Source organism: Panulirus ornatus, chromosome 20 (genome assembly GCF_036320965.1).
Source record: "Panulirus ornatus isolate Po-2019 chromosome 20, ASM3632096v1, whole genome shotgun sequence".
NCBI lineage: Eukaryota > Metazoa > Arthropoda > Malacostraca > Decapoda > Palinuridae > Panulirus > Panulirus ornatus.
Window position 1 is genome coordinate 8,825,538 of NC_092243.1, and position 26,975 is coordinate 8,852,512.

At 42.4% G+C, this 26,975-nt stretch overlaps 2 protein-coding genes and 1 long non-coding RNA gene across 5 annotated transcripts in view; 2 read left to right on the plus strand and 1 right to left on the minus strand.

The window, feature by feature from the left end:
* Positions 1 to 1,573, plus strand: part of LOC139755905 (carbohydrate sulfotransferase 1-like) — a 191,717-nt gene extending 190,144 nt beyond the window's left edge. For all 3 annotated transcript variants that reach the window (XM_071674635.1, XM_071674636.1, XM_071674633.1), the window contains one exon: positions 909 to 1,573. In XM_071674635.1, the coding sequence (XP_071530736.1) occupies positions 909 to 1,437 (529 nt within the window). In that variant the 3' untranslated portion in view covers positions 1,438 to 1,573. The remainder of the gene's footprint in view (positions 1 to 908) is intronic.
* Positions 1,574 to 4,449: 2,876 nt separating this feature from the next.
* On the minus strand, positions 4,450 to 26,962 carry LOC139755902 (MAM and LDL-receptor class A domain-containing protein 1-like). Its single transcript, XM_071674629.1, has 17 exons — positions 26,587 to 26,962; positions 22,060 to 22,222; positions 21,200 to 21,321; positions 20,265 to 20,556; positions 18,132 to 18,281; positions 17,630 to 17,774; positions 17,339 to 17,422; positions 14,732 to 14,862; positions 14,093 to 14,240; positions 13,381 to 13,561; positions 12,511 to 12,591; positions 9,554 to 9,668; positions 8,427 to 8,591; positions 7,120 to 7,264; positions 6,190 to 6,325; positions 5,796 to 5,877; positions 4,450 to 5,123 (listed from the first exon to the last, which is right to left on the minus strand). The coding sequence occupies exons 1-17, from the start codon at positions 26,662 to 26,664 to the stop codon at positions 5,098 to 5,100; spliced, it is 2,244 nt and encodes a 747-aa protein (XP_071530730.1). The 5' UTR covers positions 26,665 to 26,962; the 3' UTR covers positions 4,450 to 5,097.
* Positions 23,275 to 26,975, plus strand: part of LOC139755907 (uncharacterized) — a 90,463-nt gene continuing 86,762 nt past the window's right edge. The window contains exon 1 of the long non-coding RNA XR_011714205.1: positions 23,275 to 23,834. This is a non-coding gene — a long non-coding RNA (uncharacterized lncRNA). The remainder of the gene's footprint in view (positions 23,835 to 26,975) is intronic.

Here is a 26,975-nt window from a genome sequence, read left to right on the forward strand (position 1 = left end):
TTCAGCGACTTGGTTTCTTTTTCGTTTTTTTTTTTTTCAAGGAAAGAGAGGTGTAATAAGGACTCACTATCACATAAACACCCAGGGAAGCAACAGGTAGTCACGTACCGTGAGTGTGGAGAACACTCGGTCATTTCATGAGAGCAGTAGACGAATTAGAGAATTGCAGAGGAGGGAGCAAAGCCATATTGCAACATGCAAAGAAACACTGGGAAATGACACACGATAAGTTCCCAAGTGCACTTTCGTGTAATGATCACATCGTCAGGGGAGATGCAAGAATGACATTGATGTGGAAAAGTCGAGTTGATATACAAGGAAGAGACGTGGATTTTTGCATATATTAGATCACGCGCACCGCTGTGACCTCTTCCAATATATATATATATGTATATATATATATATATATATATATATATATATATATATATATATATATATATATATATATATATATATGTGTGTGTGTGTGAGTGTGTGTGATTATACTTAATCGTAGTTTCCCGCGTTAACGAGGTAGTGCTAGGAACAGACGAAGACAGGTTACATCCGCTCACTCCTGTTCTGTAGCTGTCAATGTGAAATGCAACGAAACCACAGCTCCCTATCCCAAGGTAGGCCCCCTCTCACCTCCCTGACAGTCAACAGAACTCGTCAACCAACAGTCTCTAAGGGAGGAGTTACCTAATTCTGGCTTTTACCTTTGACTAATACTATGATTTACTCCACATACTTCCATTATAGTGCACACACACACACACACACACACACACACACACACACACACCAACACACACACAACACACACGTCACGTCAAACGAGCCACAGCGACGCTCTCCCCAAAGAAGCCGTGCCCTTACGATAACCTCCCTACCTCAGCCATGACCCCGATCATTCTCTGTTCCAGGTACGAGGACATATGTCGCGATCCTTACGGCCAGGCGCGTGCGATCTTCCGGTTCCTAAGAGGAGAACTGAACGGCCAAAACAAATACAGTGATGATCACCTGAACCACAGAGACGACCCGTCTCTCCACGACGCTACGAAGGGAGGACCGATGCTCCCTCACCAGAGCAAAGCAGAGGACAAGGTCGCTCTTGCTCGTGTGCAGACGAAGACGAAGAGAAGACTCGACCCAGGGTCGTTCTCCGACCTACCGAAAGGCGTCTTGGCCTACCTACAGTCGCACACTCGAGTGAACGTGTTCGCGAAGAAGTCTCCGTGGACGACGGTTCGCGACACCCCGTCCATATACCAGAGCTGGAGGAAGACCATCACACAGATGGAGCTGACCTATCTGGAGACGCAGTGCCGGGAGGTGATCCAGACTCTGAGGCATAGGTTATTTGGGACAGTAGACACTGCGAGGAACTTATCCATATCACTGTCTGAGGATCCGGAGATCCCAATCTTGCAGAAACAAGAAACTTTATGAGGAATAATGATAATTTATGTTTCAACACTTTTTACGACGTGCCACACACACACACACACACACACACACACACACACACACACACACACAACACCTATGCAAAGATGTATATCTCTAAATGTATATAATATATTTATCTCGCTCTACATTTGTTTGCTCATTTCATCTCTACGAACATAGGTACCAGAAGGCTGGGGTTCCTTTAGAGAGGTTGGTGGTGACGGAGGACGAGATCAGAAATACGGAGGTTTGTGTTTGTGGGGGGGTGTTGGGTAGAGAGAGAGAGAGAGAGAGAGAGAGAGAGAGAGAGAGAGAGAGAGAGAGAGAGAGAGAGAGAGAGCAGGCACATGACTGAAGTGAAATACGTGTAAAAAAAAAAAGAATTTTCATAATTTTGAATTGCGCAAATAACTTCATATATATATATATATATATATATATATATATATATATATATATATATATATATATATATATATATATATATATATATACATATATATATATATATATATATATATATATATATATATATATATATATATATATATATATATATACACACATATGTATATATATATATAATTTCCCGCTTCAACTAGGCGGCACCGAGAACAAACGATGAAATGGCTTCGTTCGTTCACACTCACTCTGCCATGAATAATGGACTGAAACCACAGTGTCTCCACCACCTGTTATTATCTTTCGTGTTAGCTGGGATGGCACGGGCCGCTAAGGCCATAATCATGATTATCCCATCAACGCTAAATATATATATATATATATATATATATATATATATATATATATATATATATATATATATATATATATATATTATCCCTGGGGATAGGGGAGAAAGAATACTTCCCACGTATTCCCTGCGTGTCGTAGAAGGCGACTAAAAGGGAAGGGAGCGGGGGGGCTGGAAATCCTCCCCTCTCGTTTTTTTTTTAATTTTCCAAAAGAAGGAACAGAGAAGGGGGCCAGGTGAGGATATTCCCTCAAAGGCCCAGTCCTCTGTTCTTAACGCTACCTCGCTATCGCGGGAAATGGCGAATAGTATGAAAAAAAAAAAATATATATATATATACGCTAGCATGAGCCTCGGGTGGATGATCAGCTGGGTTGACTGTGGATCAACTGTCGGAAGCAGGATTCGAACCTATGCACTTAATTCCACTTACCTTTCCCTGGTATCCCTCTGACCGCTTTCTATAACCTGGGTTCAGCACAGTGACAGCAACCTTATCCACCCTGTTATACCCCAACACTCCAGTCTCCTCTATCCTGCGCACGCGTCACACCCTACTGCATGTTCAGACTTCGAGTTCTTGAAGTAACCTCTCACTCCATCCTCCCACCTCTCCCTTGGTTGTCCATTTTATTTGTTCCCTCAGCTTCCGCAATGCGTGCACCTATAGTTAGCCTCTCATACATATCTTACATACCTTTCCCTGTCATTCCTAACATAGCCATCCCCCCCCTCACATCGCATCTTGTTCTCAAGAACTTCCCTTGCATCGCACCCTTTACCGTCCTTTTTTGACCTAAGGTCCCCCGATGCCTCTCATCCATACATTACCATCGGCGCTACACCATCGAACATAGCCATCTGTCCCTTCACGGACAGCGACCTTCGTGTCCACACACTCCTCAATACGTCCACGATCTTTGCCCCCTCCCCTCACCCACCCTATGGCTTACCTCATCTCCCACGGCCCCATCCGCTGAAATACCCACACCCACTCAAACTCACACGCCAGCCAACCTGTCTCTCTCTCCACTGCCAGATATAATAACCTTCCTTCCTTTTCGTTTTTACATCAATCCTCAACTACCTCCTTTCACAGTTATCCCAAACTTAGACACCAGCTTCTACAGTTTCTCAATCGAACCTGCCATAAGATAAGTGTCATCAGCAAACAACAACCCTCCTTTATGACCCTCGCGTTCACCTCCAACTTCCCATCCATAAACAGGTCAACCAACTAATGTCACCTAGCTTTCAATCCTGGGGATTAAATGACCCCCACCAACTCTTCCCAATGCATGTTGACCGTTATATATATATTCATGAACTTAAATTGTTTATAAGTTTGTTAGACAAGAATTGACTCATAGATACTTAATCTGAAGGTAACGCGTTAGGTCAAGTAACTTACAAGGGTTTATCTCGTTGTTTCCTGGCGGTGGATGAAATCGATTTACTCCATCGTGCAGATAAGTACCAGTGCTTCACAATGCTCTGGGCCACCACCCGCGCAGGTGTTCCAAAATGCTGTGAGTGTCGTCACATGTGGTGTTTGTTTGGCTCATCCCGACGACTGAGTTACCCGCTCTCCACCACGCAAGAGCCTTTCTCAGTATCAAAGACACTCAGAGGCAGAGTGCGTGGTATTTGAACAGTCAGATCCCAAATTTCGACCCCGGCCGGAGTTCTTGAATTGTAGCCATCCATCACCTAAATCTCGTCTGAAGCCGCTGATCCCCCGTCAAAAAATGGGGCTTGCCTCCTCGCGCGCAACCCCCTCTGCACCGCTGGGTAAGTGTGCATATCATATATATTTTTTTTTTTTCTTTTTCCCATCGTCGTATATTTTGTAGGTCGGCAACCTCGCCTGTCAAAAGAAACAGCTGCCACCCGCCCCATGTCAGAATTGCCAGTTGGGCCATTTATCTCATCCCTGACTAGGCTACGTGGGTAGCTTTCATGTCGCTCTGCATGCATGGCAACAATTACTTTATTTTCCTCATTCTCATCCCCCTGTCTATTGACTCATGCTCTTACCTTCCTCTATTTTTTTTGCCTTGGTGTAGAGCATGATTTTCACCTGTTCCCTCTTCTTCTTCTCTTCCCTTAAATCATGGCCTCGACGAGAAAATTTGTCAGTGACCGGAGCTTTCAAGTTAACTGAGATGAAGACACGTCTTGGAGGCAAGGGGGGGAAAAAGCCACCACTAATGTTGTTGGTGGTTCATAAGAAGGGAAAGTTGTGAAACTACTTTGTGTCGTATAGTCTGTTATATTTACGATAAGGAGACCTAGGGTGAGTTTCCTTACCTTTTTTTGATTGTGAAGTAAACATATATGTTTAAGTACACAGCATAATGATTCATAAATTACACACACACACACACACACACACACACACACACACACACACACACACACACACACACACACACACACATATATATATATATATATATATATATATATATATATATATATATATATATATATATATATACGACAACTTTAACAATATCCAAATTCCTGGGCAATGAAGAACTTACAACACTGCCCAACTACTCGATACAATAGATAGTGTTACACCTCTCATTAGTATCTAGGTGGGGTGAATGGAGTGTATAGTTCCTACATTCCTTTCACACTCACCCTCCTTTATTTGCGTAGAGTAAGCGAAGAGTGTCATCATATATTTAGCTGGAGCTCTTTAGGTTATTTACTTTATAGACGAACACTGAACTGTATGGACTCAGGAGTGTTGAAGTGATGGCTGGAACCATCTCATAACCCTCCGTGTCAGAAGGTTGCAGACAGCAGCCGCCCCAGGGAAGTACTATCACACCCTCCTGAGGTGAATGTCGACAGTCTTGCTTCCACAGGATGCGTCTGGCAGTGGCACGGACGATCTATGGTTGGGCGTATGACGGCTCCACTGTTGGAGGAAGAGGGAATGAGGAACAAACACACAGAGAGAGAGAGAGAGAGAGAGAGAGAGAGAGAGAGAGAGAGAGAGAGAGAGAGAGAAGGAGAGAGAGAGAGACACGTTAAGTTTTCCCATATCGGTTATTCGTCTTTTACAGGCAATGGAATCAAGGTGGCGCAACACAACCTTTATCAAATGAGCAAATTGAGATGACGCGTGATAAACAGGACGTAGGAAAAGAAGAGAGACAGAGAGAGAGGAGAAAAAATGAAAGAAATATTAGGCACCAAAAACACGGTGCCAGAAAATCACCCACACGCATCAGAAACATCATACACCTGCACACGCTCCAACCTTCACTTCAAATGCAAATAACCCCCTTCCCCTCTCCCACCTCCTCTCCCTCTCCTCTACCCCACCTACGAGAAGAACACATCCAGATTTTCCCCATGTAGTACGGCTAGCGCGTAGCGCTCACCTCAGAGAAACAGACAGACAAACAGATAAAGACAGATATACGCATAGACGAAAAGGCAGGTAGATAGATAGAGAAAGAAAGACACAGAAACAGGATGAACGTATTCCTAATCCCTCCCGCCTACCTACACCTCCCGCCACCTTACTGACAAGCCAGACATGGATGCGTCTGTGTCACGCAGAAGGGAGCAACGAGGGACTTACATCTGCAGTCGTCCCGATCCGGGATGACGTGGAAGTCATCGATGGCCCAGGCGCTACGCATTACCTCTCCCTCCAGCACCAACTGCGGAAAAGAAAAAAAGAGCAGACATCGTGATGCATCGCATGACGTACTTTTTAGTTGTCGTTAGATCCGCCAGGGGTTACGAACCAGCGCACCTAGCCTTACGACGGACCAGTTCTGTAATCACCTCTTTAACAACGGTCTTTCTATCATATGTCTAGAAATCTGAGCGATTAAAACTCTTCTTCGAAAGAGCTTAAGCCAACTGCTGTGGCATAGCTTTATACCAAGTCCATCGACATAAGCTGTACATCTTTGACATGAGGCAAAAGACGTTCTCCTCCCTCACCTCCTCCTCAGGGTTCCACTGACCTCATAATCGCTGTCGTGGGACGCCAGCGGAACCTGGGCGTAACGCCAGTTGACCACGTTGTTCTTGGATACGCCAGGGTTGACGATCTTGTCCTGAAGGACGCTCCACAACACGTCCTCCTTCCCCTCCGACGTCCTGGGGGAACAGAGGATGATGATTCACAGGTCTTCGTGTGACACACACACACACACACACACATACACGTAGATGATTAAATATACAGAACCTCTAAGACCTCAGTTATGGGCTGCCATGAAGCCTCGAGGTTGCACTCCAGTCAGGAGCAGGGAAAGGGTTTCTTTGGAGCAAATTCTTCGACGGGACTGTAATCCACTTCTTCAGCTGACGATGATACAGCCACGTCAAAGGCATATGTCACTCTTGCAGTAACCCCAAGCACGCGGAGTACGGTAACACACACACACACACACACACACACACACACACACACACACACTTGATCGCCGTTTCCCGTGGTAGGCGTTACGGCCACCGCGAAGGAAAGGTTACCTTCGGCGAGGCTGTATCCTCATATGTTGACGAAAAGGAATACAATAATGTTGAGGAACTTGTTGCTCTACATGTGTCCCTCATTTCCCTGCTTCTGACTGTAGCGTAATCTGGAAGCTGTAGGAAACCAATAAGATATCCTCGGGTTTATATATATATATATATATATATATATATATATATATATATATATATATATATATATATATATATATATATACATACATACATATTTTAGCCCTGCCAATGAGACGAAGTTACCAACATAAAGTAACCCATTTATTGCCTTACACAGGAACGCTAAACTAAACACCAGACTATTTGTTCAAAAGTTAATCCACATTAGCTATAGTATATCATTTATTTGCCTGGTTATCTCCGGCTCTGTTATCTCTCACAAAACACTAGGGATAGGTAACCTGATAAGGGATATCTTGGCTGAGAAGTCCTCGTAGACTTCGGTGAACCAGAAGGTGAAGCAGAAGGTCTGGTTCTGGGAGAAGACTGGGCCCCTCAGCCTGCTGGTATACTTCGTGTTGAAGGACTCAACGTAGGCGAAGCCACCTGGTTGTGTGAGAGGGGAGGAGAGAGAGAGAGAAAAAAAAGGTAGTGAGATTTAGTGAGAGTAGGAGTAGACCTTCCTAGCTGAGAGAGAGAGAGAGAGAGAGAGAGAGAGAGAGAGAGAGAGAGAGAGAGAGAGAGAGAGAGAGAGAGCCATCTGCTTGAAAGATAGAGAAAGAGAGAGAGGTGGGGGTGAGATGAAAGTCAAATATGGGAGCTGGTCAAAACTACGACCCAAGATGGGAGTTGGTCAAAACTACGACCCACCGATACCTTACTTAAGTCTTAGGTTTTGTTTACCGCACTGGTAATGCTGTAGCTGAAATTAGCAAGAGACAGTGAATGTATGATCAAATTTATGGTGGATGAAGATAGGTACGACCACCATAGCTTGGTGGAGTGTGTGTGTGTGTGTGTGTGTGTGTGTGTGTGTGTGTGTGTGTGTGTGTGTAGTGGTAAATCACATACACACGTGAAGTACTGATATGAGTAAACCTGCTAGAAAGAAAAAAATAAACAAAGAAGCACCAAACTTTCTACCAGAATCACAAGCCATCACCAAGGCTGCAGAGTCACGACCTGAACAAGAGAACCCGTACAAACCCAGCCTTCACCACACCAGGGGAAACAAGGAACACTTCTTCTGAGAAACATGGAAAGGTTGACTGGAACGGTACAATGACTCGTCCTGGTCGACCTTTCCATGTTCCTCTGATGAACTGTTCCTGGTTTCCTCAGCTGTGGTGGAGGCTGGCTTTGTCCAGATTCTCTCGTTCACATGGCCTCCGTGGCCTTGGAAATGGCTTGATGTACAGTCGAAAGCTTGGAGCTTCTTTGGCTTTATATTTCCAGGGAGTTTATATGATAATTACATCTGTCTGTAGTTACAGACAATTACATTTGTGAATATATATATATATATATATATATATATATATATATATATATATATATATATATATATATATATATATATATATATATATATTATATATATATAGATAGATAGATAGATAGATAGATAGATAGACAGATAGATGAAAAAGAATAGTATAACCAAATGTGATCTTTATAAGCTCCAGTATAATCTCACGAGACAGTAGAGGAAGTATATAGGAATGCCAGCACGGCGCAAGGCCGGTACCACCTGACCGACTTTACCTACCTCTGTCAGCGTTGAACGTGTGGTCCAAGAGGACCTTTTCGCTTGACGCGAGGTGCCACTTGGTGAGGCTGGATCCGCCCTGGTCGCTGGCCTCAACCTTCCACAGGCAAAGGTCATGATCGAAGGTGCAGTCTGCTGGCTGGACCATGGCCGACGCTGGCTCCACTGGGAAGGTGGGAAGCTTCCTGTTAGGGACTGAGTCAAGCAATGATCTCCACCTGCTGTAGGTGACGTGGCACACACACACACACACACATACACACACATGGGGACCTCCGTGGTGTAACGGTTAGCATGATTGACCGTCATGCATGCACGGGGCGGACTGGGATCAAATCCGCACTGGTTCGAATCCTGGTCGGGGCAATTTGTCCACAGTCAACCTAGCTTTTCATCCTCCCCTATGGTTACCTGGCATATCCTGGTGTGTGTGTGTGTGTGTGTGTGTGTGTTTGTGTGTGTGTGTGTGTGTGCATACATAGGAGTAAAGACATGATACATATTCATAAGGTTTAGAGACGTTGCAAAGTAAGTGTAAAACTTTCTTTCATATAGCACACAAATAGTAATCATACACACTTACAAATGTTTCCATAAACTCATTTAAATCCATTCCAACTATAGTCACATATAATCCTATACCTAACTCATCGTATATCATATACTCACACCATAGTCATTTATCTTACATACGCGGATACAACGACTCACAAAACGAACGAACGCTAAACGATAGATACAGATAATGAAAAGATTAGTACAAAACGGTAACGAAAAGATAGGTACAAAAAGATAACGAAAAGATGAATACAAAAAGGTAACGAAAAGATAGATACAAAAAGATAACGAAAAGATAGATACAAAAAGATAACGGAAAGATAGATACAAAAAGATAACGAAAAGATAGATACAAAAAGATAACGAAAAGATGAATACAAAAAAAATAACGAAAAGATAGATACAAAAAGATAACGAATAGATAGATACTAAAAGATAACGAAAAGATAAATACAAAAAAATAACGAAAAGATAGATACAAAAAGATAACGAAAAGATAAATACAAAAAGATAACGAAAAGATAGATACAAAAAGATAAAAGCCATCCTGAGATACTGTTCCAACTTACGAGAGCAAGCCAGCGGGAACATGGCAATATCATCGACACCGATCATACCCATAACCTTTGGGCCTTGCAAGCCCTCGATGGCCACCTTGACCGAAGGCGTCGCTGGGACCTTCACCTGTGGGTAGGAAGGGAGGTGATAGCTCTACCACGAAACATCATTTAAAAACAACAGTTGTAGTAGTACAAATAGGGAGCTCGGGTTGTTAAGAGTTGTGGGATCAGGAGGGAAGTTGTAGGTGTCGATTTCAAGCAAATAGATGGGGTGTAAAAATAGATATCACTGATAGACCTCCCCCCCAACGCAGTGAAATGGGTGAGAGTGGTGAGGGAAGGGGTTTCTCGTATTCCTTCGTTGCATTGGTAGACGTGGGTGTAAACTTGATGAATACAACGAAGACGAATGATAGGATGCGTGCATAGGAACTGACAGGATCTTGGGGTGTTCATGCTAGGATCCATGTAGTAACCCTAAGATACATGCTGTAGTAACCTAAGATACATGCTGTAGTAACCTATGATACATGCTGTAGTAACCCTAAGATACATGCTGTAGTAACCCTAAGATACATGCTGTAGTAACCTAAGATACATGCTGTAGTAACCTAAGATACATGCTGTAGTAACCTATGATACATGCTGTAGTAACCCTAAGATACATGCAGCGCAGCATTGTTGCATGAAGTAATATTAGGATACATGTAGTACAGCATGGTTATATGTAGTGCTATGATACATACAGCGACATGAGGTTACGTTCAGTTATGCTAGGATACATGTGGTGCATCTAACTTACAAATAACAATGCAGGATACATGTTATGATACGAAGATACATATGGCACTGGTAGAATACATGCAGTAATGCTTGTATACATGCTGCAATAAAAATGATACATGCAGGAAACAATGAGAAACATACAATGGATGAATGAAGATATGTGTTTCCTACCTTGATACATGCAGAACAATGAGATACATACAATGGATGGATGGAGATATGTGTTTCCTACCTTCAAATGACCCTCTGCAATACCAGGATACATATACATACACAACAGGTTTTATGTATCACCATCGGTATACATTTTGGCTGTGATACACACAAGAATATTACGATTCATAAACCATAGATGCCTAGAGAAGGTGACGCAAGAAAAATTACTTGCAATAAGAACATGAAAAAAAACAGTATAGACAAATGCTGTGTGTGTGTGTGTGTGTGTGTGTGTGTGTGTGTGTGTGTGTGTGTGTATGTGTGTGTGTGTGTGTGTGTGTGTGTATGTGTGTATGTGTGTGTGTGTGTGTGTGTGTGTGTGTGTGTGTGAAACATGAAATACCAGCTTTTGTGCATTCAAAACCAAAGACGTTGTTGGGTGGAAGAGATAGATGAGCGAGGGAGAGTATTGGAGTGTGGGGAGTGTAACGTAATGGTTGAAAGAAAACAGGGAATCAGTGAATTATTTTGCCAGGGAACGTCACTCGAATGAAAGGATCGATTACCATATGAATACAAACTCGTGAAGAGCCAATGGGATGTGGGGGATTAAAGTCAAGCGGACGTTATGCTCAGAATTTTCAGAGGAAGTTTGTGCGTGGACAGAGAAAGAGAGAGGAGGGGAAAATAGAAATGACAGAGTGGGGGATCATACGAGAGAGAGAGAGGACCAGTGTGGTGGGAATGAGGAAGCCACAGGTATGTGTTCTTGTCGGAGGTGATTCTCTCTCTCTCTCTCTCTCTCTCTCTCTCTCTCTCTCTCTCTCTCTCTCTCTCTCTCTCTCTCTCTCTCTCTCTCTCTCTCTCACACACACACACATACACATACCTGAGCTGGCGAACACATGTTTTCAAGTTAGCGTACAAAGTTTTCCCAGACTTTACATTAAACATCGTCTGTTAGATTCCCTTGTTGGGTAGGAGGTGGATCTGCTAGACTTTAGCAACTTCGTTGAAGACGATTTTCTCCGCCAAACCCGTCACAGAGCCGCCGAGGGAAGCAAATATATATATTTGATATAGCTCTTGCTATACTTGGCATGATCATGTAACCTATGGTTAGGTCCTGGGGTCTATACATTTCACCATTGTGAAATGTATAGACTAGATGGCTATATGACATGGCTAGATGACATAGTATCCAAATGTGCAAGTGGCTCAAAGATCGGCAATGCGATAGCAACTGAAGGAGATGAGATACGATTAAGGCTACGATTACAAGAGGATCTAGACAAGCTGCCTGGATGTTCTAGAAAATGGTAAATACCATTTAAAATCAGCTGCTACAAGTATGGAACCTAAACAAGACATTCTTTTATGAGCTGATGGGCCACACGATACAGAGGGGTAAATACAGAGTTCATGAAAACATTGTACGTGGAGGGCACAAGACTGGAAAGAAGATTTTTCAAGGTCAAAAAAAACAACAGTGGTGTTGTCGTATGTAGATAACTCTGTTACTCAGCGATGAGGCAGAACTGTAGGAATAATGAATAGGTACATTGAGCAAATACTGCGATACAGGCTGTGTTAGTAATCATAGCTTACTCCGGGAGAATAGAAGCCCACGGCTTCTGAGAGGGATTTCATCAGGGGGTACAAAGTTTTTTTCGAGTCCCCTTCCCTTCTCCGTTAGCCATCCAGTTTTTTCTTTTTAATCCACCACAGTTTATGCCATGAGCTGGAAAGCCATAAAGGATATTGGAGATGAGAGAGAGGGATGGAATGCTAGTCTTGAATATATTCAAACATTTAATGAGGTGCCAGGAAATTCCCTGGCCCCATTTTTTTAAACCGCAGGCCCGGGTACGAAGTACCCCCTGCACCCACCTGTCATTGGCCATGATGCTGATGCTATTTCATGATGTAATTCTATTGTGCAAAAAAAAAAAGAAATTAAATAAATGTAATTCAATTGAATATATCGGACACTTAAACTTAGCTATTAGGTGAAGAGCGTTTACCTGTGCGTAAGTCCAGCTGGCATGTTGTTGATTTTGTAGCCTCCAGACGGTTACGTTTTTGTCTGGGTATTGCAATATAACCTGAGAAGGGAAGTTGAATGGTTGTTACTACGTCATCAATTATCATATATGTATATACATTTATACAAGTCTCCCATCACAATATCATTTTCTGAGAATAAAACATTAAAGAAAACAGTCTTATTTACTGGCTAACTATAATATTTTGTATATTGACACTAGCTTGCTTGTATTTTTTCAAACAATAGTACAGTTTTTATAGTAACTGTATATATCATCAGCTTATCTTTTTGTATTCTTATATGTTCTTTTAGTGTGTTGACCAATAATATCCTGTGGGTCGTCTAATTTAAATGACTAAAGAATGCCGACCCGCTAGTAGCGTATAGGGCGATCATTTTAAGTGGTCATTAAACGTATCAGCCGGTGATATTCCGAGGGATGGCTATTCGAAATGACTAGTGAATATCTTGGCCATTTATGCTTCATGGATCACTCAATTTATGTGATCTCTGAGCCTATCAACCAACGACGCATAGTGGAGTGCCCTGTACATCGGAAATGTTCGTATTTATCAAAAATTTCTTGTTATGACAGAGGGATAAGATGTTTCATTTTATATTCAGTAAATAGGTTAAACTTGTGCACATCTCTCTTTACGTATTTCTTTTGTTATCATTTGTTATTTTCGTTGTTCATATCACTTCATCCTCTCGAGATTAAGTTATATCATTTCTTCCACACTACCCTGTCAACCGTAAAATTGGTAGAGATGTGTTCTTGTAACTGTCCTTACACACTAAACGTAGGAGTACGATCCAGGAACCCCCTGCCGGCGCCTCTCCTTACCCTCAGTGCCCCGATGTAGGTCTGGGAGGCGACGTTCGTGTACATCATGACCCAGAAGGAGAGGCAGACGTCAGTGTCGAGGGTGAGGGTAGACGATACCATCGCCGCTCTGTCACGAGCCCGGTTCTTGTAGCAGTTCAGGTCGAACTTCATGTACATGTCTACGATCTCGTACACACTCCTGACGAAGGTCATGATGAGTGGCCAGAATATATATATATATATATATATATATATATATATATATATATATATATATATATATATATATATATATTGGATCATAGCACCTCACTGTATGTTAACATTTAAATACGTAATATTACTTTTATTCTTTAATAACAAATCTCTTTCAGCATGTCTCAGAAATTGTTTATGTTGCATTACATTTCTTGTGATCAAAGAGTATATGAGCTCATGAACCAAACTCGTAGAAATAAACTTTTACTAGAAGTAGTAATACTAGAAGTAGTAGTAGTAGTAGTAGCAGCAGCAGTAGTAGTAGTAGTACTAGAAGTAGTATTAGTAATAGTAGTATCAGTAGTAGTAGTAGTGGTAGCAGCAGCAGTAGTATAATAGTAGTATTAGTAGTAGTAGTCGTAGTAGTAGTAGTAGAAGTAGTAGTAGAAGTAGTAGTAATAGTGATAGCAGTAGTAGTAGTAGTAGTAGCAATAGTAGTAGCGGTAGTAATAGTGTATCTTCAGTCACTCACTCCGTATGGCCGGCCGGGTTGTACTTGCCACCAGCCACTCGGGAGAGGAAGGTACAGTCGAAGCTGTCAGGTGTAGGGATCTGCCAGCCGCAGGTGTCGTCTAGGAAGGTGCAGTCGCTCCACCCACTGCTCGACCCAGGCGGGAGGCCTGCCCACACCCCAAAGGGAAGGGAGGGTAATGATCACGCCAGCTCGCGATCGCGCGCCCCCGCCAACATGGGCCTAGAGTCTCTCCTCCTCTCTCTCTCTCTCTCTCTCTCTCTCTCTCTCTCTCTCTCTCTCTCTGCTATTGCCTGGATGGCTTCTTTCCACCTGGTCCCCCAGATTGTCCACATGGCTTCCACCTGGACCTTAGACTCTAGTTTTTGAATTAGACACACGTTACTCGGGGCACAAGACCATACACACACACACACACACACACACACACACACACACACACACCTGTAGTACACCCTCTAAAAGCAAGCGTACAACATTCTGAAGTACATACATTACTATACATGATGGATGTACGGGCACATCCAAATCAAATGGGACTCTAGGACACTTACAAAGCACTTAAAGCACTTATAGGAAGTTTAAACACCTGTAACACGTATAAACCTTTTTTTTTCAGCGAATATAAGAGGGACTTACTTGGACAAGACCCTTGGGTGAGTTTGATAGTGTCGAGTCCCACGTCTCCTGACCCAGGAATACCGACCGTAGCTTCAAATATGATTCGAAACTCCTCGGTAGATGCAATTGTCTGCTGGCACGGGTACCATCTGGAAGATATCACCATAGAATATGTATATATATATATATATATATATATATATATATATATATATATATATATATATATATATATATATATTTTTTTTTTTTTTTTTTTTTTTTTTGCTTTGTCGCTGTCTCCCGTGTTTGCGAGGTAGCGCAAGGAAACAGACGAAAGAAATGGCCCAACCCACCCCCATACACATGTATATGCATACGTCCACACACGCAAATATACATACCTACACAGCTTTCCATGGTTTACCCCAGACGCTTCACATGCCTTGATTCAATCCACTGACAGCACGTCAACCCCGGTATACCACATCGCTCCAATTCACTCTATTCCTTGCCCTCCTTTCACCCTCCTGCATGTTCAGGCCCCGATCACACAAAATCTTTTTCACTCCATCTTTCCACCTCCAACTTGGTCTCCCTCTTCTCCTCGTTCCCTCCACCTCCGACACATATATCCTCTTGGTCAATCTTTCCTCACTCATTCTCTCCATGTGACCAAACCATTTCAAAACACCCTCTTCTGCTCTCTCAACCATGCTCTTTTTATTTCCACACATCTCTCTTACCCTTACGTTACTTACTCGATCAAACCACCTCACACCACACATTGTCCTCAAACATCTCATTTCCAGCACATCCATCCTCCTGCGCACAACTCTATCCATAGTCCACGCCTCGCAACCATACAACATTGTTGGAACCACTATTCCTTCAAACATACCCATTTTTGCTTTCCGAGATAATGTTCTCGACTTCCACACATTCTTCAAGGCTCCCAGAATTTTCGCCCCCTCCCCCACCCTATGATCCACTTCCGCTTCCATGGTTCCATACATATATACACATGCATATTCAAACTTGCTGCCTTCATCCATTCCCTAAACAACCCCGCTACACATGAAATGTCACCCTTTTCCCCTACGTGCGCACGAGGTAGCGCTAGGAAAAGACAACAATGGCCACACTCGTTCACACTCATTCTCTAGGTGCCATATGTAATGCACCGAAACCACTGCTCCCTTTCCACATCCAGGCCCCACAAAACTTTCCATGGTTTACCCCAGACACTTCACATACCCTGGTTCAATCCAATGACAGCACATCAACCCCAGTATACCACATCGTTCCAATTCACTTTATTCCTTGCACACCTTTCACCCTCCAGCATGCTCAGGCCCCAATCACTCAAAATCTTTTTCACTCCATCCTTCCACCTCCAATTTGGTCTCCCACTTCTCTTCACTCCCTCCACCTCTGACACATATATCCTCTTTGTCAATCTTTCCTCATTCATTCTCTCCATGTGACCAAGCCATGTCAATATGCCCTCTCCTGCTCTCTCAACCACACTCTTTTTATTACCACACATCTCTCTTACCCTTTCATTACTTACTCGATCAAACCACCTCACACCACATATTGTCCTCAAACATCTCATTTCCTACACATCCACCCTCCTCCACACAGCCCTATATGTAGCCCATGCCTCACAACCATATAACATTGTTGGAACCCCTATTCCTTCAAACATACCCATTTTTGTTTTCCAAGATACATTCTCGCCTACCAAACATTATTCAACGCTCCCACAACCTTTGTCCCATCCCCCATCCTGTGACTCACTTCCGCTTCCATATATATTTGGGCTATCCTCTTAAAAAATATGGATGAAAGTGAAGTTCAACTGCTAGAAGGTGCCTATGCAAAGCAAACATTCTCAGTTCCTTCTGGAAGGTGACTTAGCTAAGCCTCCATGCCAAAGGAACAATGGATGAAAGTGAAATTCAACTGCTAGAAGGTGCTTATGCAAAGCAAATATTCTCAGTTCCTTCTGGAAGATGACTTAGCTAAGCCTCTACATATATATATATATATATATATATATATATATATATATATATATATATATATATATATATATATATATTCCTATGAGTCCACGGGAAAAATGAAACACTAAAAGTTCCCCAGTGCATTGTATTCTTTCGAGAGTTACCATATGACTGATGTGAATATAGATTTGACTGAATGGTGCGGGCAACGCTAAACCATATGATAAATCTAAGCAAAACAGTTGAGAACTGGACACCATAATTGTTAGAAGGGTTGTCGTTAGCGGGAATACACTGGCCTTACGTTAGAAATACACTAGACTGTATGACAAGTTAAGGCCTATCGTTAGGTGTTGCATGAGACGAAGCCTTGATAGAATGGTGTTTGGTGAGCAATAGATTCAGATGAAGCCTTAATAGAATGGTGATTGGTGAGCAATAGATTCAGACGAAGCCTTGATAGAATGGTAGTTGGTGAGCAATAGATTCAGACGAAGCCTTGATAGAATGGTGATTGGTGAGCAATAGATACAGACGAAGCCTTAATAGAATGGTGATTGGTGAGCAATAGATTCAGACGAAGCCTTGATAGAATGGTGCTTGGTGAGCAACAGCGTTAGCGGGATCTCCTCACGTATCTGTGCCGGATTTGATTCCTTTTCCGATGCTCCACAACTCTTTAGTCTTGGAGGATGAGCTGACGGGCGAGTACAGGACCCTGGCCACAGAGAGAGAGAGACAGACAGATAGACAGACATAACTCTGAATAGACAGACACTGGACAAAGACAGGAATCCAAGAGGATTATGATAAAATATAATCATATATTTCCAAATCATTTGGAAGAACGCACTTGCACACACACACCCACCCATACATACCCATCCATACACACCACACTCACTCTTCCCTCGTACTCACTTACCTGACGTTCCCCACACCGCCCCCGTGCACGTTCAGCCAGAAGTGGAGGCAGAGGGGCTTCTCCGTCGGCTGCACTGCAGACGACACCAACATAGCCGTCTCGAGGGGCAGCCTTGGGAAGCTGCTGTCCGCGTACGCGTAGCCCCCTGCAGGAAGACGGACACAGCTTTACCTGACGTGTTAAAGGATGATGGATCGTGTGGTTGAAGGAGGTGGGTGTGATATATCGTTTTCCTCTGTGTGTGTGTGTGTGTGTGTGTGTGCGTGTGTGTGTGTGTTCTCTCTCTATTTTCTCGGTAAATATCTTTACGTATGTGTGCTAAACCTTTCGTAAATTCACTGAGGATTATGATGAGGGAGAGTAACTACAGTACCTGTAGTGTACTACAGTATCTGGAGTGTACCACAGTACCTGTAGTGTACCACATTATCTGTAGTTTACCACAGTACCTGTAGTATGTACCACAATACCTGCGGTGTACCACAGCGGTGTACCACTGTACCTGCGTAGATGCGGTTGTTCAGAGAGGAGGTCTGGTCCCTGGATGGTCCAGTACCTCGCTTCTCACTGCTCCGGCCGATGACCCAGTCGAAGTTGTCGCCCGTGTCGTTGTTCGCCCAGGAACAGAAGTCCAGGTCGAACATACACTCGTCTGGAACACGGCAGCATCAGGCACGGGTGGGAGGTACACAGGCTATGGAGTCATGATTGAAATACATAAAATGTTAGAACCTTTCTACCTTATACCAGTTCGCCTTTCTCACCTGAGCGAGGAGTATATATATATATATATATATATATATATATATATATATATATATATATATATATATATATATATATATACTGTATTAGACGAAAGAAATGGCCCAACCCCCCCCCCCCCCCATACACATGTACATACACACGTCCACACACGCAAATATACATACCTACACAGCTTTCCATGGTTTACCCCAGACGCTTCACATGCCTTGATTCAATCCACTGACAGCACGTCAACCCCTGTATACCACATCGCTCCAATTCACTCTATTCCTTGCCCTCCTTTCACCCTCCTGCATGTTCAAAAAAAAAAAAAAAAAAAAAAAAAAAAAAAAAAAAAAAAAAAAAAAAAAAAAAAAAAAAAAAAAAAAAAAAAAAAAAAAAAAAAAAAAAAAAAAAAAAAAAAAAAAAAAAAAAAAAAAAAAAAAATTTTTTTTTTTTTTTTTTTTTTTTTTTTTTTTTTTTTTTTTTTTTTTTTTTTTTTTTTTTTTTTTTTTTTTTTTTTTTTTTTTTTTTTTTTTTTTTTTTTTTTTTTTTTTTTTTTTTTTTTTTTTTTTTTTTTTTTTTTTTTTTTTTTTTTTTTTTTTTCTGAATCCTCGCTTGGCTCCTTCTTCAGTTTCTGCTTTTAGAAAGTGATGATACAGTAAGGGAAATGGCATTTCCAGTAACCCTCCCCCAGCTCCCAGCCCTTCTCATTCGCCTTCTACGACACGCATGCGATACGTGGGTAGTATTGTTACCCTCTTATCCCATGGGAAAAGACGACATTGTATAAAAGATCAAATAGGAAATCATAAGTGCATTTCATGCTGTGACGATCTTGTCGCAGTGTTCACAAAGGAGGAATAGTGTAGAAATAATGATCCGTTCCACTACATAGAAGAAAATTCAGTGGTGCTTCATATCTAGTTCCTAAAAGTGTACGAGATTATTAATAGTAAACAATTCTTGTTTTTCCTCGAAGCCACATTCATTTGTTTTGTTGAAACAATATCATTATCAAAGGAGTAGAAGATAGTAGAGAGATGCATCTCGAACCTCTTGTATACGACGGCATGACCCTTCGGTATGATAACGTGACGTTTGGCCTTGCACCTTTTAAGGGGTCAGGTCCAACGTTAGGAGATTTAAACTCCAAGGGCCTTACCTCAAAGAGGCTATTGATGGCCCTGACCGTCAGATGTTGAAGCTTGTCTTTACATATCCAACAATAGCCAAGTCAGTAGATGTATTGTGATGACTCGTACTAGTCATAAAACCTAAGATTTTCGCACATCATATTGTTTATCAAGAAGATGGAGGATCCACTTAAGAAATCAATGTACTTCTCTCTTATTTCGTTTATGATGCTTACGATTTGCCATCGTCTCTGATCCTCTGCTCTGTATCTCTCCATCTACTGCAGACGTCAAGGCCACGTATCACAAGCCACCTCATCCCTAAGATGCAACTTCTGTCCTGAAGACACTCCGCAGCTGCCCTACACTTACCTTTCCTGAATATTGTGTAGAATCTGAGGACCTACTGTACGTTGAGAACAGGAACCTGAGGACCTACTGCACATTAAGAGGAAAATAAGGACCTGCTGTACGTCAAGAAGAGGAACCTGAGGACCTACTGTACGTTAAGGAAGGAACCCGAGGACCTACTGTACTTTAAGAAGAGGAACCTGTGAACCTACTGTACGTTAAGAGGAACCTGAGGTCCTGCTGTACGTTAAGAAGAGGAACCTGAGGACATGCTGTACGTTAAGAAGAGGAACCTGAGGACCTACTGTACGTTAAGAAGAGGAACCTGAGGACATGTTGTACGTTAAGAAGAGGAACCTGTGAACCTACTGTACGTTAAGAAGAGGAACCTGAGGACCTACTGTCACAGGGGCCGACGGTGAAGGCGATGTCGTCGATGGCTGCGTAGCCGCGGTAGTTCGAGTAGCGGGTGTCCGGGGAGGCGGAGAAGACGATACTGTGTTCCTGCATGGTCGAGAAGGTGAGCTGGACCTTCTGCCAGTCACCATGAGTCGTCTGCTTCGTCCTCCACAAGGGACATGACCTCGTATTCCAGAGGATCGTGTCGTTGGCAAGGGCCTCCTGCACGTCCTCGTTGTCGTACGTGAGGAGGAGCACCTCGAGCGACTTGACGCCCAGGCCTCCAATAGCATGCTGAACCGGAGACAGTAAAGATCAATTAGACGTCTGTGATACGGAGAGGAAGTTCAGCACGTCTGATACATTTGACTATTTTTTTTGACGTGAAGTTAGAAAGAAAAAGCTACTTCGTTGATAATACTGCCAAGTGTCGCGAGAGAGACTGATAGGTGAGCTGTACAGCAAAGTGTAACGATAAGAAGTTAGATGTTATTGTAAGTTGATAAGAGACATCATTGAGAGATGTTTCTCGTGGAGTCAGAACGTGTGTGGTGAAGGTATCAGATGTTTACATTTTTGTGTGCTTCGCTGTCTTCTCACGGGAACTGTGTTGTCTCAGGTGAGGTCGTTTGCTTCGTTTTCTTTTTTCTTTTTATCGTAAATACTGACAGATATCATCATCATTATCATCATCATCACCATACGAGTTTTTCCTCTTGATGTCTTGTCAGTGATATCATCTCAATCATGATGATGATCATCACTACTGTCATGATCATCTCTATGAACATCACCATCATTACTACCACCACCACCACATACCATCACCACATACCGCCACCATCACCACATACCGCCACCACCACCACCACATACCACCAACACAACCACATTACACCAACACTACCACATACCATCACAACACCACGATACTCACAGCAAACTGCAGGCATCGCCCGAGGGCACCAGTGCTGTTGGAGGGACTAGTGACCATCCAGGCCTTCTTGGGCTGCTGGAAGGTGCTCAACATGTCGCTGATGCTGGTGAAGACGTAGCCCCCTGCACCGAAGCCACCGCGGGAGGAACGGGCGAGAGAAAACGAGGAGGGAGAGAATCAGACCCTTTCAGGATACGTTAACGTTTTATAGTGGGTAGAGATGAGACACACCCCTCTCAGTACATATTCGTATCTGAAGAGGTTGCAGGAGAATCAGGCCCTTTCAGTACAGATAGACTTTTAAAGGTTAGGTTGTTGAGCTACGCCCTTTCTCTCTATGAACGTTTGAAAAGGTGTGGCGAAGGAGTAGATCCTTTCAGTATATGCCAAAGTATGAGAAGGGTAGGAAGGAATGAATCCCTTTCAGTATATTTCAATATTTGAAGGGAGAAGGTGGAATTCCTTCCTCTGTACATCGACATTAAAAGATGGTGTGGTAAGTAGGAAGCTGTGTGTGTGTGTGTGTGTGTGTGTGTGTGTGGTGAAGTGATGGATCTTATGGCATGGTAAGGAGGCTGCTGTGTGTGTGTGTGGTGAAGTGATGGATTTGATGGCGCGGTCAGGAGGCAGCTGTGTGTGTGTGTGTGTGTGGTGAAGTGATAGATCTGATGGTGTGGTCAGATTATGATAGTCTTGAGTTTATCAGTTGTGTCTGTGGTCCTATATGGAACACGAGGTTGTTTATGTGTGGTTGTTACGTGTGTGTGTGTGTGTGTGTGTGTGTGTGTGTGTGTGGTAAAGTGGTACTCCCACTCCAGCCCCTAACAAGTGGTCAGGAGGTCCCCACAGCAACTACCTACCTGAGGCATTCTCTTGGGCGTCTTCGGCTGGTCCCCCAAGCCAGGCGAAGGTAGACCCAACTCCCATCTTCCAAGACTCGAGTTTGAAGGCTGAAGCGTCCATTATAAGGTTACACGACGAGACTTCGCCATCTTTTAGGTCGAAGGTGCAGTCATTGACGCTCTGGATGGAAGCAAGATATCTGGATTGTCTTTTAAAGGCACTCTCGTGTCATATAGCCCCATAGCAATGGATGAACTGGCTGGTGTTTCTAAAGTAGCTTGATCACAGAGGTCTATAACAAAAGACTAATGCCAGATGTTTGTAAAGGACTGTGTGTATGTCTTGCCCTAAGGCACGTAATAACAGCCAGGTGTTTGTATCAATCAAGGTCTTGAGATAATCATGATTGACAGATGTTTGTAAAGTATTTCATTACATCGAGGGTTTACATGAAATAATAATTACCAGATCCTTTATGAAAATTCTTGTGTCGAAGTCTAAAGCAAATGATAATTTGCCTGGTGCTTGGAAAATCATTGAGAGAAACAATTACACATTTGATAACAATCGCACACTTATGGGAAAGCATAGACAAACAGCAATATATTCGCTCTCTGATAAACATGACTTGAAAATCTCGAACATACACACTTGCAAACAAATTGGTTATAACAAAAGACAAAAAAAGTCAAAATGAAGTGTAAACTTGATGGAAAATAAAGACACATTCTCAGAGTATGTACAACACACACACACACACACACACACACACACACACAGTCCATGAACAAGAGCATAGCTATACCACTGAAGGGTTCAGTTTCTGTTAGGCTAGGTTGTAAATCAACCAATGTATTAGTGTAACTATTCATCACTTAAATGTTCAGTCAAGCTCTTAATATATCGAATATACCATTGACTCTGTAAACATCCCAAGGTATACCACTGACTCTGTAAACATCCTTGTATATCTGCCATCCTGGCTATCTAAATGCACCTCACATATGTTCATCCAAAAGTGTGGAATCATCCATGTCAACCTAATCTTAAACTCTTGTACGATTAGTTAACTAGTAACTACCATGACCTCGCAGTTCTGTAATATCTGTAATACCTCATCTGTGTATTTTCAGTCCTATGGCTGCCTACATCCAGTGAACTGTTATTCATTTATTCATTTATTTACATCTCATCCAACCCTCGATAGAGTAGGGCGTGTTTTTGTGGCTCTCCCGGTCCGCCGGTAGTTAACATGTCGAGCTGAACTTTCTCTTTCACCTCACCCTACCCCACTTAGATGACGCCTGATTGGGCCTACCATCTTCTCACAAAATTGTCTACGTCCAATGAACCTGATTGTGAGAGAGATATATACACATATTAGATACCTTTACCAGTGAACTAGTGAACCAGTAACTCAGTAAGGGTCTTTCCGACAGGCCTATGTAGTCGGAGCTGCGTTTGTCAAAATGTAAACAAAACATGACGCGGTACTTCGAACAACCGACCGTTGCGCGTTGTGTGACCCAGCACCAGCCCCACCTCGCCTATCCTCCACTGACAGACGCCAGTCACCACACTCACCTTATGCCCACCAGTGCTCGTACAGATGCAAGAATTGTCCTATACCTACTACTGTGAGTGTCAGCAACAAGCCATAAACAAGTGTTCATCTAAGGAAGGAAACAGCCTAGTCTTCCCATCGTTATGGGGTTATCAACCACTATATTAGTGTAACGCAACGAACGTGAAATTCTTCGTCGCTTAAGATGTTCACCATTGGATACATAAGGTATGTCAAAGTAGTATTACTGCAGTGCAACCAGTATGTAACTTTACATCATGTAATGTTCACCAATAAATACGTAATGTGTATCAACACAGTGCTAGCGCAATTCAGCCAGTATGTAACTTTATATCATACGATGTTTAATAATGAATACATAACGTATGGCAGCGAAATACGACTGCAGTTCAACCAATATGTAACTTTGCATCACGTAATGTTGTTAATCATCACTAAATGTTTAATGTACACACCATAAGATTTGCTACGTAAAACTTCCATGTAATTCCTCAATTGTGTATTTGAATTAGATAAACGGTTAAATTTATAACTTTGCTTTAACTTTCTTCACACACACACACACACACACACACACACACACACACACGTTCATGCATTTATATTCGTGTATATATATATATATATATATATATATATATATATATATATATATATATATATATATATATATATATATTATCCCTGGGGATAGGGAGAGAAGAATACTTCCCACGTATTCACTGCGTGTCGTAGAAGCGACTAAAACGGGAGGGAGCGGGGGGCTGGAAATCCTCCCCTCTCTTTTTATTTTTTTTTTCCAAAAGAGGGAACAGAGAAGGGGGCCAGGTGAGGGTATTCCCTCAAAGGCCCAGTCCTCTGCTCTTATCGCTACCTCGCTATCGCGGGAAATGGCGAATAGTATGAAAGAAAGATATATATATATATATATATATATATATATATATATATATATATATATATATATATATATATATATATATATATATATATTTATATATATATATATATATATATATATATATATATATATATATATATATAGCCTCGATCTACTTTGAAGACTGAGAGACATTTCCTCAAAACTCCTGGCAGTTTATCATAAACCTCTCATCATCCATGTACGCGTCGTTCACATAGTAACAACTGAGAAGTAACGCAAACTTCCATTAACGTAATGTCACTAAAGCAGACAGTTATGTATTACGGTTCACTCTTAGCGTTCGTTTTTTTTTTTTTTCGTTTTCTATAGTTCGTCATGAATATTCTAAAACACGAAACTCTTTATTGTGCATGACCGTATTGTTATGGCTCCTTTTCCGGTACACAGTGTTGTGTCTCCCGTGCGTCAACTTTAATGATCATTAGCAATATGAGTATGACCACTTAAGCCTTTTAGTATGACTATTTAATCCTTTGAGTATGACGACTTAACCCCCTTGAGCCCGGTGACTTTATTCCTTGAGTAAGACGACTTACAGTTCCTCAGTCAAGTGAAGCAACCCTCTGAGTACGACGACTTAATGTTGTAAGTACGAAGGCTCTAGGCGTCGTCGTAATTAAGGGTTCAGTCATCGTCTTTAAGGGTTAAGTCATCGCTCTCAAGAGTTAAGACATCGTCCTTAGGTGTTTAATTCATCGTTCTCAAGCGTTAAGTCGTCCTCTTTGACAGTTAAGTCATCGTATTCAGGAGTTGTCATCATCCATCCTTACGCGTTAAGTCATCATACTCAAGAGTCATGTCATCGTCCTTATGCGTTAAGTCATCGTACTCTAGCATCTAAGTTGTCATACTTAAAGGTTAAGTCGTCTTACCCAAAGGGTTAAGTCATCGTGGTCGGTAGGTTCAGCATTGGCGTTGCTTCTGATCACACTCTTACGTGTGGCAGACAAGTCAGTTTGTCCAGCTCGTACTAACCAGTGGATGTTATCGTGTGGCACCACACTGGAGATAATTTTCCACTAGAATACATTATTTTTTCCTTTTACTCTTAATAGGAGAGAACAGACATTTCAAAGAATTTAGCTTGCGTCGGAAAACGCAACTATATTAATTAGTCTGACCACTAGAGCGCTCTCTTACATATGTAAACACTGATTTTCTTTTCGTGAGATCAAAATTATTGCAATAAAGATACAGAAATCTTAAAGCTATATCGCAAATGAATAATGGAAACACACACACACACACACACACACACACACACACACACACACACACACTGAAAGACGGTAACATGGGAGACTTTCGAGTGTGGGAGTGTTTGGTATGTGAAATACATACGAGTACGTGAAATACATAGGGCTGATCAGCAGGTGAAGGTGATGATGATAGCAAGAGATTGGGAAGGAATGTGATGGAACTTTCTGGGGATTGTTCAGGGATAATGGGAGACTGGGAAAGGTTGATGCAAACCGGGGAGTCTTGGGAAGCGAAATCTCTGGGAAGGTTCGTCATTCGCAATGTGAGAAAGAAATGGTTATGGACACAAGACTTGAAAAGCACGTCTGAAATTATAAGAAAAAACTTCGTTCATTGATAAGTTTTAACAAAGCCTGCAAGAAATGGCACAATATTTCATTGGTAAAGGCAAGATAACCTGAGATTTGAGACCTTCTGCTCTTTAAATCAAGTAAATGAGTTAGTTACAACAGGAAATGACTGACTGTTTATCTAATGTAATAGAGGAACTCTGTAGTCTATGTTAATTAATAGCGGAGTCTGCCAACGACCCCTTGAGACCTCTATAATGCCTTTCTACTATATATCATAGGCTTTTGCATGACTGCCACCATAATCTAACGCTTCATAATGGCAAACGTGAATTGAACTGAAGGACGTGAATGCGAGTCTGTGTACAGAGCGAGGGAGGGTGGATAACTGTTAGACAGGTGGGGTATGTATATAGGAGGAGGCAGGGATGTGCTTAAAGAACCACCACCGGCGTTCGAAGCTCACCTGGGAGGAGACCAGCGCTGACTGCAAGATGATCCCTAAGAACGTCGCGATCAGCGTCCTCACCTTCACCTCCTCCATCTTTACTCCTCCTCCGTCGGTAGTCTCCGTCTGTAGATCTTCCCTTCTTTTTTTTTTCTTACGTACGACTTAACGAATCGGTTTTTCTTGCTCAAACCAACTGGCTTTATCACGATCCATATACGGTGCTCGCTAGCAACACGCGCTTTTTTTGAAAATGAAACGAGTAGCACTGAGTGCGAAGGAGAAAACAGGTAGCGAAGGGAGTAGAGGAGTGGGTGGCTGGCGGGCGAGCTGGCGGCGGTGGCTGCTGCACCGGGCGGACTAGGCACAGTGTGTGTACTTCCAAAGCCCAGACGGGTCTGCGGGTC

What these genes read in the sequence shown, in the direction of transcription:
- LOC139755902 (XM_071674629.1), bottom strand. Translation starts at nt 26,664, where the DNA reads ATGGAGGAGGTGAAGGTGAGGACGCTGATCGCGACGTTCTTAGGGATC. An exon ending in CACCGTCGGCCCCTGTGACA is followed by an intron (nt 18,282 to 20,264) that starts GTAGGTCCTCAG and finishes GCCGTGTTCCAG; the next exon opens with ACGAGTGTATGTTCGACCTG. An exon ending in CCTACATCGGGGCACTGAGG is followed by an intron (nt 12,592 to 13,380) that starts GTAAGGAGAGGC and finishes TTCCCTTCTCAG; the next exon opens with GTTATATTGCAATACCCAGA.